The sequence below is a fragment of the Miscanthus floridulus genome, chromosome 2, assembly GCF_019320115.1.
Source record: "Miscanthus floridulus cultivar M001 chromosome 2, ASM1932011v1, whole genome shotgun sequence".
NCBI classification, from domain to species: domain Eukaryota; kingdom Viridiplantae; phylum Streptophyta; class Magnoliopsida; order Poales; family Poaceae; genus Miscanthus; species Miscanthus floridulus.
Genome location: NC_089581.1, coordinates 142,112,138 through 142,123,605, shown reverse-complemented (window position 1 = coordinate 142,123,605; position 11,468 = coordinate 142,112,138). Strand labels below are relative to the sequence as shown.

The window sequence follows — 11,468 nt, the reverse complement described above, 5'->3', positions numbered from 1 at the left end:
TTCCCCGAGTGCCCTGTTCTGGCAATCGGGAAAGGGCCTCTTCCCCGAGTGCCAGGGAAGGCACTCGGGGAAGAAATTTTTTTGTTTTTGTTTTTTTTTGCCTCATTTTTTTTGTGAGGCCTTCCCACATTATTTAAAACTCCATGTTCAAATTTGGGATAATTTTGACTTTTTTTTGTTATATTTCGTTAGTTTTTTTCGTTTCGTTGAATTTTTTTGCATACTTCGAATTTGAACTGCAGGTGCATGAAATAATGGAATTTGGTGATTCAAAAAATTATATTAATGATATTTGGTGTATGTTGAGGCCTTATCCAGGAACTCGCATGAAATGTCGAGCATCTTGTTGACGTAACATGACGAACAACTTGCGAGAAAAGTGTTTTTAAATTATATAAAATCCGAACGAAGTCCGAAAATCACGAAACTTGTTTGGGCGTCGTGGTATCGCATGTAGAGGCTATGATAAAAAATCGAGAAGGTTTCGAGTAAGTTGCGACGTCGGATGTCTAAAACTCAGATATCTCCGCATATGATCACTTGTAGAGGCATGCGGAGATGTCTGGGTTTTAGGCATCCGACGTCGCAACTTCCTCGAAACCTTCTTGATTTTTTATCATAGCCTCTACATGCGATACCATGACGCCCAAACAAGTTTCGTGATTTTCGGACTTCGTTCGGATTTTATATAATTTAAAAACACTTTTCCCGCAAGTTGTTCGTCATGTTACGTCAACAAGATGCTCGACATTTCATGCGAGTTCCTGGATAAGGCCTCAACATACACCAAATATCATTAATATAATTTTTTGAATCACCAAATTCCATTATTTCATGCACCTGCAGTTCAAATTCGAAGTATGCAAAAAAATTCAACGAAACAAAAAAAACTAACGAAATATAACAAAAAAATTCAAAATTGTCCCAAATTTGAACATGGAGTTTTAAATAATGTGGGAAGGCCTCACAAAAAAAATGAGGCAAAAAAACAAAAAAAAACAAAAATACTTCCCCGAGTGCCTTCCCTGGCACTCGGGGAAGAGGCCCTTTCCCGAGTGCCAGAACAGGGCACTCGGGGAAGACTAAAAAAAAAAGCCCATCAGGCCTTATCTAAACCTAACCGGCCACCCACCCGCCTCCACCCCGCACGCCACACGCCAGCAATCACCCGCCCGCACGCGCCGCCTCTGCTCCCGCTCCCGCTCCAGACGCCGCCCGCACGCGCCGCCTCTGCTCGCGCTCCCGCTCGCCCGTCTCCACACCCCTGCCCCCCCGGCGGCCAGGCCCGCCCCCTCCGGCGGCCAGGCCCCAGACGCCGCCCCGCCCGGCCCCTCCGACGCCGCCCGCCCTGCCCCTCACGGCAGCCAGGCCCCGGACGCCGCCCGCCCGGCACCCTTCGACGCCGCCCGCCCTGCCCCTCCGGCGGGCCAGGCCCCGGACGCCGCCCCGCCCAGCCCCTCCGACGGCCAGGGCCCCCCGGCGCCGCCCGCCCGCCAACACCCGGCCAGGATCTGCCGACGCCCGCCCGCCCCAGGAGCTGCCAGGCCCCAGACGGCTCACCCCAAATCTGACGTGCGACTCCAGCCAGGTTCTCATCTTCCTCACCCCTGCTGACGATCTTCTCCAGTTCGTTGCAAAATTCCAGGCACTTTATAGGATTTGTAGGGTGGATGCTGTTCTTTGCCTTCTCTGTCAGTGCAAAGCATTTGTAGGATGGATGCTATAAGTCATCTAGGAGTACTGCGTGCTAGCCAGCCAGCCATTGTCATTTAGCATGAATGCAGTGATGAGTTACACGTTGGATTCATTAAGATATGATGCTTATGGTGGCATAGTTAATGTACTGTCGCTGTTCTTTAGTACAATGTTGAAAAAATGTAATAATGAGGTGTTTCATTTGAGGCGTGGATGCTCATGGTGTTTACTGGTTTCACTAGTGAAATGGTTAAGACAGTGATAGATCATGATAGATCGTACCCTCTCTCTATACAGTGAAATGGTTTCACTAGTGAAATAGTAGAGAGAGCGAGAGAGAGGGTACCCTCCCTATATATAGTAGACAATGATAGATCAATTTACCTTAACTGTTTTTTCTATATTTTACCAAATGTAGAAGTATATATATGTGTAGAGAGAGGGTACTTTGGATTTTTTTCCATAATATGGCAGGTTCAGGGATTACTTGGGTTATTCTAAACAAAGGCATAGGTTAGATTTATATGTTACTTTTGTTTATTGTCATAGTTACTACTGTTGTTATAGATCAAGCAATTGTTCCATTTACAGCCCTCTTGTTTCTTGCAGTAGCCCCTGTGATCCACCTGGACTAAACGATGCATCTGGTTGTTTGGCCCGTTGGGCATTGCAAGTTCATCAGGTACTGATTCCTATCTTTATCTGTATGCATCACTTCATGCATTTTTTTGATCCACCTGACATGGTAATGGAATTTGAACTTTATTTTGGGCTGCTTCCTACGTCTCACAAGTAGTCTCACATGAATGAGTAAAATGTTCCTTGAAAGCTGGCCAAGTTGTGCAGGCCTATGCAGCATTTATATTTTCTTAAAATAAGGATGGTCATCTAATAATAATAAACATGTGATTGGAACTTGTGATCTTTTGGATGGCAAGCATGACTGTATTCTCTGCATAGCTGCTCTAGAAATAAGTTGCTGTAAAATACATACAGTAGAGATGCACTATGAAAATTTCTTTTCTTCATGTGAAACTCTATTTAAAATTTCTATCCATGGAAAACAATAACTAATTAAGTACATCATATTTTTATCTTAAAAAAGATTTTGTGAAACACTATATTGCAAATTTCAATTTCTGAATATGTGTTGCTTACTCATCTCATGCAGTGGATCTGCTTGAGCTCGCTGCTCACTGACGTCGGACCTACTCAAACTCACCGCCCAGCTGCCCCCACACCGGACCTGCGAGCTCGAGCTCGCTTTCAGGTATGTCTTCTTCCTGCAACCAACTGAATCAGCACAGGGTGCGTGCTCGTAACTATGCTAACTTTAATTTCTTAACTCTGTAGTTAATCAGCCCGAGACGGCGTCTTCTTCTCCGCGTCCCGTCCCGTTGTCGGCGTCTTCTTCTCCGCGTGCACGTCCCGCCAACGCCCAAGGTATACGAACCGTCCCGTTCTGGTTGTCGGCCATCGCGCCGTTTATGTGTTGACGGCCTTCGTGCCGGAATTGTGGATGTGTGGGCCATCGTGCCCCAAATGTGGACGTCGGCCATCGTGCCGACGGTTTTTCTTGCAGGTTATCGAAACCTCCCCGTCCAGGGGAGGTTCTGCCGAAATTTTGTACTTATAGTGCTGTTTTTCTTCTTTTGCAGAGCAGGACCTGTCGCAGGGGAATCGGAGCACCTAGGCGACCCGATCGTCTTCGTCAGCGCTGCGGTCCTGCCTGCACAGCGCCGACTCGCCACTACACCGACTCGCCACTGCGTCGCTAGCCTTTCTCCACCGCCACCCTAGGTATAATTAAGCTCTTTTCCTTACCGTTGTCGTACGTAGATCGGTGTAGCCCAGTTAGGCGTCTCCCGTCCGAAACAGATACGGTTGGAGGTATGCGGATCTCCGTATATCTATGACCGTATCTATTTTGGATTGTCCAGGTGTAATTGGACAGCCCGCGGATCGTAGATGGGTTAGTTTCCATGTTCTGCTCGGATCCGAGACGGAGTTTCGGCACCACCTCCCTGTTGTTCTCCGGATACACACTCTCCCTTCCAGGACGTGTATTGGGAGAACAGCGGGTAGGTGCTACCGAAATTCTGTCTAGGATCGGAGTAGAGCATGGAAACTAACCTCATCTACGCATCCGCAGGTGGGATTAGGACCTATCCTCACCTATTAGACAGTAGGCACGTCGTGCAGATGCGACTGATGGTTACTTTACTCCGTTATGTGTATATGCTAGAGGATGGATAACCGTGAGTGGATGTACACGGGACGCCCAAGTCAGTCTCAAATCACCCATGAATGGATGGATAAGACCAAGAAATTCTTGGACCATGCATTTAAGGCAGCTAAGGGAGCGAGAGACACATTCTGTCCCTGCAGCGAATGTGAAAACAAGAAAAGAAGAACAAGGGAAGTCATGATGAAGCATCTTTGCAAGTATGGATTTATGCCAAACTATACCCGGTGGGTGCACCATGGTGAACCCTACTGTCCTAGAGAGGAGGTCATGAGACGAGGCTTGGAGGCATTTGATGGTGATGGCGGGGTAGCAGGATGGTTAGGTGACTATGCGGATGCGATGTTCGCTGAAGGACGTACGGAGGACGAGCAGGAGGATGGGGAGGAGGAGCCAGAGCCAAGCGCTAAGGCGTTCTTGGACATGTTGGAATCGGCACAGAAGTTCCTACATGAGAAGACAACGATTTCTCAACTGGATGCCATTGGGCGCCTATTGGGGTTGAAGTCACAGCACAACATGACTCGAAAATGCTTCGATGATATGGTGGCAATTATTGGGGATCTGCTTCCGGCGGGTCATCAGCTGCCTCCAAACTTGTACGAGTCAACGAAACTCCTTCGGGCACTGAAGATGCCGTATGACCAGATACATTGTTGTCCGAAGGGGTGCGTCCTATTTAGGAAAGAACACAAGGATGCAAAGTACTGTCCAAAGTGTAAATCCTCTAGATATGTGGAGGTAGACAAAGGTGATGGCAAGAAGGAGCAGAATGAGAGGATCCCCATGAAAGTCCTACGACACCTTCCAATCATACCGAGGCTCCAACAGCTATTCATGAAAGAGGAGTCCGCGAAATAGATGAGATGGCACAAGAATGGTGTTCGATACAATAAAGACAAGATGATACATCCAGCAGATGGTGAAGCATGGAAAAGCTTTAATGTCAAGCATCGTGGCAAAGATGAAGAGGCCCGTAATGTATGTGTTGCGCTGGCAATGGATGGGTTCAATCCTTATGGAATGATGTCGGCCCCATACACTTGTTGGCCCGTGTTCGCTATCCCCCTCAATCTCCCCCCCCCGGGGCCCTACTTCAAAGGCAAAACATATTCTTGACGTTGATAATTCCTGGACACCCGGGAGACAAAATGGGTGTGTACATGGAGCCAGTTTATGATGAATTGATTGAGGCTTGGAATGAAGGCGTATTGACTTACGACCGAGCTACAAGGAGGAACTTCAAAATGTATGTTTGGTACCAGTACTCCATGCATGACTTCCTGGCGTATGGGATATTCGCCGGCTGGTGTGTCCACGGGAAGTATCCATGCCCGGTATGCAAGGCAGCTCTACAGTTCATTTGGTTGAAGAAGGGTGGCAAGTTCTCATCGTTCGACAAGCATCGATAGTTCCTCCCTCTTAACCATGCATTCAGAAGAGACACCAAGAACTTCACGAAAGGTGCCACGGTGATGACTAGTGCACCTCAGAAGATGACTAGTGCCCAGGTTCATGCTTAGATAGATGCTCTCGTGGTCCCAGCACAGGAAGATAATCCAAAGAAGGGTAAAAGAAAGAAAGGTAATCTAAAGAAAGATAAGCCAAAGAAAGATCGCTTTGTGGGCTATGGTGTGGAACATATGTGGACTCATAAGCCGGGATTGGAGAGGCTTCCCTATTTTGATACCTTCTCCTTCCACATAACATAGATGTAATGCACACTGAGAAGAATGTCGCCGAAGCACTTTGGGCAACACTCATGGACATTCCTGACAAGACAAAGGACAACCCTAAGGCCAGAGTAGACATGGCAACACTATGCGACAGACCTAAGCTACAGATGCTACCTCCAAGAGACAACAAACCATGGAAAAGGCCTAAGGCTGATTACGTCTTGGAAAAGAAGCACAGGACGGAAGTGAAAGAATGGATGCAGACGTTAAGTTTCCCTGATGGGTTTGCAGCGAATCTGAGGAGGGGAGCGAACCCAGAAACTGGCAAAGTCTTAGGGATGAAGAGTCATGACTTTCACATATGGATTGAGCGGCTTCTTCCGTCGATGGTTCGAGGCTACGTCCCTGAGCATGTCTGGAAGGTGCTGGTAGAGTTGAGCTTTTTCTTCCGCCAGCTTTGTGCCAAGGAGATATCTCTGAGAGTGGTTGAGGAGTTGGAAAAAACGGCACCCGAGTTGCTCTGTAAGTTGGAGAAGATTTTTCCACCTGCCTTTTTCTTATCGATGCAGCATTTGATTTTGCACCTCCCGAATAAGGTACGAATGGGGGGGTCCGTGCAGAACCGTTGGTGCTATCCAATAGAGAGATGTCTAAAGACTGTTCGCCAGAAATGTGGAAACAAAGGCAGGGTTGAGGCTTCCATAGCAGAGGCATTCATTCGTGAGGAGGTGTCAAACTTCACAACATCATACTATAGTGAGAACCTTCCAAGCGTGCATAATCCACCCCCTCGTTACAACGAGGACGAAAATGAATCGACCCTCAGCCTATTCAAAGGGCAACGCGGGAGATCAAGTGGAGCGTCCAAAAAGATATTGACCAATGAAGAGTGGCGCAAGATCATGCTCTACGTGTTGATGAACCTTGAGGAAGTCGACAAGTATCAGGGGTAAGTTCTCAATGAACTTGTTACATACTCCATAAATTTTCTGCATCCAACAACCTTGTTGCTTGTCGGTGCAGGGAATTTTTTAATCAATACTGGCATCATCCAAGTCCACCTTCTGACCATGAACGAGATACCCTTCTTCAACATGGTTCTCCTGATTTCAAGGTTGATTTCATTACATGGTTCCAAAGAAAGGTACCTTCTGACAAACTTAGCTCGTTCCAAGTTTGGCGTTCCTAGTTTTGCCTAATTTCATTTCTCTTCTGCTTGATCTTGTAGTGCCAAAGTGATTTGTCTATAAGTGCTGAATTACGACAAGTGGCCAAAGGCTTTTACTGTAAGGTATCGTCATTTAACGCTTATGACATGAATGGATATCGCTTTCACACAACAGACTACAAGAAGAATCGGGCCAATGCAAGGACCACGAATACCGGAGTATTTATGCTCGGAGTAGTTACGCCCGACGCTGATCAGGAGGACTATTATGGCACAGTTGAAGAAATATACGAGCTCGAATACCATGGTGAAAATGCACCTAAGCTTGTCGTATTCAAATGCCAGTGGTTTAAACCTGCAGTACAGAGAAAGTCCCCTAAACTTGGAATAGTCGAAACTAGACAGGATTCCTTCTATGAAGGAGATGATGTCTATATTGTGGCTCAACAAGCCAGGCAAGTTTATTATTGTCCATATGCGTGCAAAACCGACCCACGTCTTCAGAGTTGGTATATTGTGCACAAGGTATCACCACATGGTAAATTACCTCGCCCAAACGATGATGATTACAACTTGAACCCACCCACGCATGACGGAGAGTTCTATCAACAAGACGAGGGACTACTAGGGATGCTTGAGATAGACTTAACCGGGGAGATTGAAATGGAAGTAGATGAGGAATGGGTTGTTGACGAGCAAGCTGCAGATGAGGTGCATGATCCGAGAGACTTGAAAATGCTTGACGGACTACAACTAGACAGCGATGAGGATGAGGCTGTTGACGATTTGGAGGCTCTTGATAGTGATGACGATACCTATCGTCCAGATAATCCCGATCATGAAGAATATTAGAAATACATGTAATACTATGTTATTTTGTAATTACATTTTCTTTATTTTGCATCCCTTGCTAAGTACTTCTCATTTATCATGACTAATAATGGTTTATTCTTTTTAATTGTAGGTGATGGGACCCACTAGGAGGAGCTGTCCCTCGACTTACTCGAGACCGAGGGACACGTCAGCGGCTGAGGAGACGGAGACGGAGCCGTCAGAGAGGCAGAGGCGTCCGAGGGGCAGGCCCAGGCGGGGGGCCCCGTCGCCGACTAACCACGACCTCGGCAACTCGCGCTTTGCTAGGGCTGACGACGTACCTCTGCCCACGGTGGGCGAGGATGCCATTCCGCAGATGTACGACGACGCCGTTCCGCACGCGTCCGAGGAGGGGGTTCCGCACACGTCCGAGGAAGGGGCAGGGGGTTTGACTTCCTCTGCAGCCTCGAAACCCTATAAGCGAGGTCCCAGCCAGCTCCCGAAGCGATCGATTCTTGTTGACCGCCGCCCACTGATTGCACCCGAGGGGGATAGGTAAGTAACTTCATATGTTCTTCATTTGATATGTTGAAAAATCATAATAAGAGCTAATAATAACTATTGTTAACCACTTGTGCAGGAACTGGATGCTTGTGGAGGAGGGGGTCCCGGCTCGCAATGTCAATGGGATCTTGGGACTTCTGTGCAGGGAACACTTCCCTGGCCTGGTGTGGACGTCGGAGGGTGAGGACCCAGAGATACCCTCATTCGACCACTACGCCCTCTTCCCCGTCGATGGGCACCTAAACTTGGCGGATCAGGTGCTTACGGAGTTGTGGGTAAGCCTTTCTCACTCTACGACCCTCAATTCATTGCATTCATTGGACATTCTTGAAATAAATAATGGATACCTCGTGTCTTTATGCAGGACTTCTTCAGATGCCAGCCGGGACAGGAGTTAAGGGCGCGTGAGGTGGCTACCGCTTCCTGTAGAAGGCGTGTCTCGGACTTGTATCACGAGTCCCGCCTCCAGGCGCACATTGACTACAACGCCACCTACCGTAATAGAAGAATGAACAGAACTCAGGCAAGAAGAGAGATAGAGATTCTGACAAGGGAGCAGTACCTACAGGTAAATAGAAAACATCTCCTATTGATCTCTTTTTAGATTAACTATGCCTAATTTGATCTTCTGATGGCTTGTAGGTGATTCCGAGCTGGTGCGCCACCTTTCCCGATTGCTGGGCTGCTATAGTGGACAAATGGTTGGACGCGGACTGGCAGAAGGCGCACCAAGAGAAAAGCGAGCACCGTATGCTGATGCCAGGTGTACCTCACCATCAGGGCAGCGCCAGCCTTAGCAAATACAAAAAGACATATGTAAGTCTCCACCACTTGTCTAATCTAGCCGTGCTCAATTTTGCATGATTCCTAACCACATGTTGTCTTTCTCGCAGGAGACGGCGCACGGTGGCCAGCCAATTGGCCAACTCACGGCGTATGCTCTGGCCCACATGGGCCCGGCAAAGTCCAACATCGAGTACAACCCGGATGCGGGCCCAGAGGCGTACACCAACTCCAGCGTCCACACCCGCCTCAGTTCGTACACGGAGGCGTCAAGGTTAGTCCATGGGTCGGACTACGATCCGAGGACCGAGGAGCGCCTTGATCCTGAGCTAGTGATGAGGATTGGGCAAGGCAAGAAGCATGGGCGGTTCTACATGGGCGACGGCATCCTCGAGACGGGCTGTACTCCTCCTCTCAACCGTCTACGAGCAGCGAGCACGAGCTCTAGCGTGCCCATAAGCCAACGGCCGACAGCGGTGGCTTCAATCCAGGTAAGTATTCCAGTTTCATTCATCGTTCTTTCACTTTTACGTTCCTTAGCTCTGCATTATTGAAACATTGGGGTCAAATATTGCAGGCCGAGCTGCAGCAACTTCGGGATCAGCAAAAGAGTTTGCTGGCTGAGCGGGAGGCTGAGCGGGCCAAGCGGGAGTCCGAGCGTCAGAGGGTACAAGCTTTGGAGGCCTAGCAAGATGGTTTGCTCAAGTTCATGCAACAACTTGGGCAGCAACATGGTTGGGAGATCCCAGCAGAGCTGCTTGCACCACCACCACCATATCGTCGAGAGTCTACTCCGGTGAGTATGAGTACGCATGTTTTACTTTCTTTGCTCATGCTTAGTGTCAAACCTAGTGATGGCCTTCGTGCCGGATTTGTTGATGTGTCGGCATTCATGCCGGATTTGTTGATGTGTTGGCCTTCGTGCCGGAAATGTGGTTGTCGGCCTTCGTGCCGACGTTTTTCTTGCAGGTTTTGGAAACCTCCCCGTGCAGGGGAGGTGTTGCCGAAATTTTCAACTTTTCTTTACACTCTTTACATTTTTATCTTGTCACTCACGTGCAATCTCCTCTCTTTTTTGCAGCATCAATCGGGGGCGGCGTCGAACCATGTCGAAGGGTCGCCGGCATCGAACGTCGGGCCATCCCCACCTGGACCGTCGCTGGGATCGCACGCTGGGGCGTCCCACCCCTCACAGTCGCCGTGAGCCGCCTTCGGAGACATGAAGGAAGGCCGATCATATTGCACAGCTAGGGAAGGAGGTAATCAGAACACTTTTCCCCTAGTGCTAATTAAATTCCATCCTCAAATATTGTAGTATTCCATAGTAGTTCCTGTAGTGATCACTGAATCAAGTAATATGATTTCTTTCACTAAATTTAGACTGAATCAAGTAATATATAGCGCCCCGTCGGCGTCGGTGTCGCCCTGCCGCTCCCGCCTAGCAGACTGATGGCTCATGAGCGTCACCATTCGCTCCTGCAGGTGACTAGTACGTTGTACTGTATAGTAGCTTGCTGGCTGGGGCTATGTGTGGGATCGAGGGTACATTTGTGTCCGAATATATAGCGCCCAAGCGCCGGCCGCTGGAAGCCCTCCCCGTCCCTTTCCGATGGAGGAGAAACTTGGCGGAGGCGGAGGAGGCGGGAAAAAAAAACATCACAAGGAGGCACACGTGGACGGGACGAGTGTGCGTCTCCACTCGTGAGCGAGGAAGCTTCATAAGTCACCGTCATCGGATTAATTACTAATCCGATCGTGAGAACACACAAGTACCTATTTCGATCTAGCTCGAACCTTGAGAACACACAAGTACGCAACTGCTGCGCCCCTGCATGTGTCGCGGTTCACACTGATTTTTCCAATCGTGCGAGGATTTTGTAGACGACGACTTTGACGCTGCATCACTTTGACGCTGCATCACTGCATTACTTCCAAACTGAAAAATCTCGACGCCGCCGGCTGGGGTCGACGAGACTCGACGGGGGAGCACAGGCAAAAAGCGGAGACAACAACGGTGAACGATGGCAACGGGCAACCTCCCTGAATTGTTTTCAACTGTGAAGACAGTAATATAGAAAAACAAATACGGCACTGGACGAGATGCCGCGTCATGTGCATCTATCTAATTATCTGTCTGTCTGTATCCTTGTTTGCATACAGCCTGGTTGGGATCGTCTCAGCAGCCGTGGCTTGTATGTATGTAAGGTTCCCCTCTTTGTATACAACTTAATTAATTGGGATCTCAGCCAATGTGCGCGACCGGGGAGCACATTTCTGGCTGCTTTGTGGCGTGGAACGTACGTGCACCTAGCTTATCGCCGATTCTCAGTTCCCCAGATATCATCGATTGGGTCAGCATGTAATACGACGTGGTCTTGCCATGGTCGGCTCTCTGGCATTTCCCGCGTCGCGCTAAGCATCTACTCCTAGCTAACCATATCCTTAGCTAGTAGTCTAGGACTTGGACCACCGCATGCACAAGAGGCTAACCAATTCTTTCGTTGAATTCTCATGGCTTCAAATT

The 11,468-nt window shown here is 48.7% G+C and overlaps 1 protein-coding gene and 1 pseudogene across 1 annotated transcript; one reads left to right on the top strand and one right to left on the bottom strand.

The window, feature by feature from the left end:
• Positions 1 to 1,164: 1,164 nt before the first annotated feature.
• Positions 1,165 to 1,596, bottom strand: LOC136537186 (uncharacterized). Its single transcript, XM_066529239.1, has one exon. It carries the CDS (start codon positions 1,594 to 1,596, stop codon positions 1,165 to 1,167), a length of 432 nt encoding a protein of 143 aa, XP_066385336.1.
• A 7,107-nt stretch (positions 1,597 to 8,703) lies between these two features.
• Positions 8,704 to 10,148, top strand: LOC136537185 (uncharacterized; annotated as a pseudogene).
• The last annotated feature ends 1,320 nt before the right edge of the window (positions 10,149 to 11,468 follow it).

Excerpts from the sequence above, each read along its gene's own strand:
- LOC136537186 (XM_066529239.1), bottom strand. The coding sequence starts at position 1,596 with ATGAGAACCTGGCTGGAGTCGCACGTCAGATTTGGGGTGAGCCGTCTG.